Source organism: Myotis davidii, unplaced genomic scaffold, assembly GCF_000327345.1.
Source record: "Myotis davidii unplaced genomic scaffold, ASM32734v1 scaffold22, whole genome shotgun sequence".
Taxonomy (NCBI): domain Eukaryota; kingdom Metazoa; phylum Chordata; class Mammalia; order Chiroptera; family Vespertilionidae; genus Myotis; species Myotis davidii.
This window is the reverse complement of record NW_006294067.1, coordinates 798,963-800,238: the sequence shown is the minus strand read 5'-3', so window position 1 is coordinate 800,238 and position 1,276 is coordinate 798,963. Positions and strand designations below refer to the sequence as shown.

At 49.6% G+C, this 1,276-nt stretch overlaps 1 protein-coding gene across 1 annotated transcript; it reads left to right on the top strand.

Annotated features, from left to right (window-relative positions):
• The first annotated feature begins 393 nt into the window (after positions 1-393).
• Positions 394-954, top strand: LOC102759035 (T-cell receptor beta chain V region C5). Its single transcript, XM_015566710.1, has 2 exons — positions 394-463; positions 559-954. Exons 1-2 carry the CDS (start codon positions 415-417, stop codon positions 930-932), a joined length of 423 nt encoding a protein of 140 aa, XP_015422196.1. The 5' UTR covers positions 394-414; the 3' UTR covers positions 933-954.
• Positions 955-1,276: the final 322 nt, after the last annotated feature.

Below are 1,276 nucleotides of genomic sequence, written 5' to 3'. Positions count from 1 at the left end.
TGTAGTCTCATCCACATTGCTAACCAGCCTACTCTTTTTCACAAAAAGCACAGTCACAGGGTCGTAGGTGAAACAGTCTTCTGTGGCCTCAGCTGAAACCAAGGGAGAACTCTTACCCATGAGCATGCAGAGACCTGAGCACCGATGACAGGGCTCCCAATAGTCAGTGAATTGTGAGACAACATAAAACAAGTCCTCAGATTCCAATGACCCTGACCTTGAGGCTTTAAAAAGTTCTTGGACATCAGGTGGTTCCTGTAACTGAGAGAATCACTGATTTGTTCCTGTGGGTATGGGGTGTTGCAGGTTAGCTCTACAGCTCAGGCATTTGTCAAGGACAGTGACATCACTGAGTCTATTTCCCCCAAATAGAACACAGAACAGGAAGACATGAGATTCTGCCCTGGACCTGAAATGGTCACCAGGCTCTTCTTCTGGGTGGCTCTTTGTCTCCTGTGGGCAGGTGAGTACAGGGGCGCTTCCTGCCCTAGATTCCCAAGACCTCAGCCCAAGCCTTCATCTTAGGATGACAACATCAGGTCTGTGGCTTCCTTACAGGAAACATGGATGCCGAAGTTACCCAGAGCCCAAGATACAAGGTTGCGGGGACAGACAAGAATGTGACACTGAGTTGTCACCAGACTAATAACCACAACGTTATGTACTGGTATCGCCAAGACCTGAACCATGAGCTGACGCTGATCTATTACTCAGTTGGTGCTGGGATCACTGCCAAAGGAGATGGTGCTGATGGGTACAGTGCCTCTAGATCAAATACAGAGAACTTTGCCCTCACACTGGAGTCAGCGACACCCTCCCAGACATCTGTGTACTTCTGTGCCAGCAGTGAATACACAGCATTGCAGGGCCACCTCCTCTCTGCACAAAAAGGCAGGGAGAGGCCCTGCACCCTGGACTTAGGGGAGCCCTAAACAAACTTCACACCATGGAGCCCCCAGTGGCCTGAGCCAGCAGGTTGAACCTCTGTGTGTGGTGAGGGCCACCTTCAGTGCAGTATCTGCCAGGTCTGCATCAGACCCAGGGCCTCAGACACACACTCCACACTGTTGCAGTCAGTCAGTCTGTCCTGTGTAGGTGAGCTGTTACATGGGAAAGTGCTTCCCCTGCTCTAGGTTTTCACCTCATCACACTAGTGTCTTAAAGGTCAATAAAGTGGAGTCCTCTTCCAGAAAGAAGCTATAGGAACCTATTGTTTACTGCATGGTGACCAAGAAGTACACAAGACTTTGCTATGAGCTGTAGAGAAATAAAAAGA

Bases quoted from the DNA above. Each gene is read 5' to 3' on its own strand.
- LOC102759035 (XM_015566710.1), top strand. From the start codon at position 415: ATGGTCACCAGGCTCTTCTTCTGGGTGGCTCTTTGTCTCCTGTGGGCA. The intron at 464-558 runs GTGAGTACAGGG...GCTTCCTTACAG, and splicing joins TCTTTGTCTCCTGTGGGCAG to GAAACATGGATGCCGAAGTT.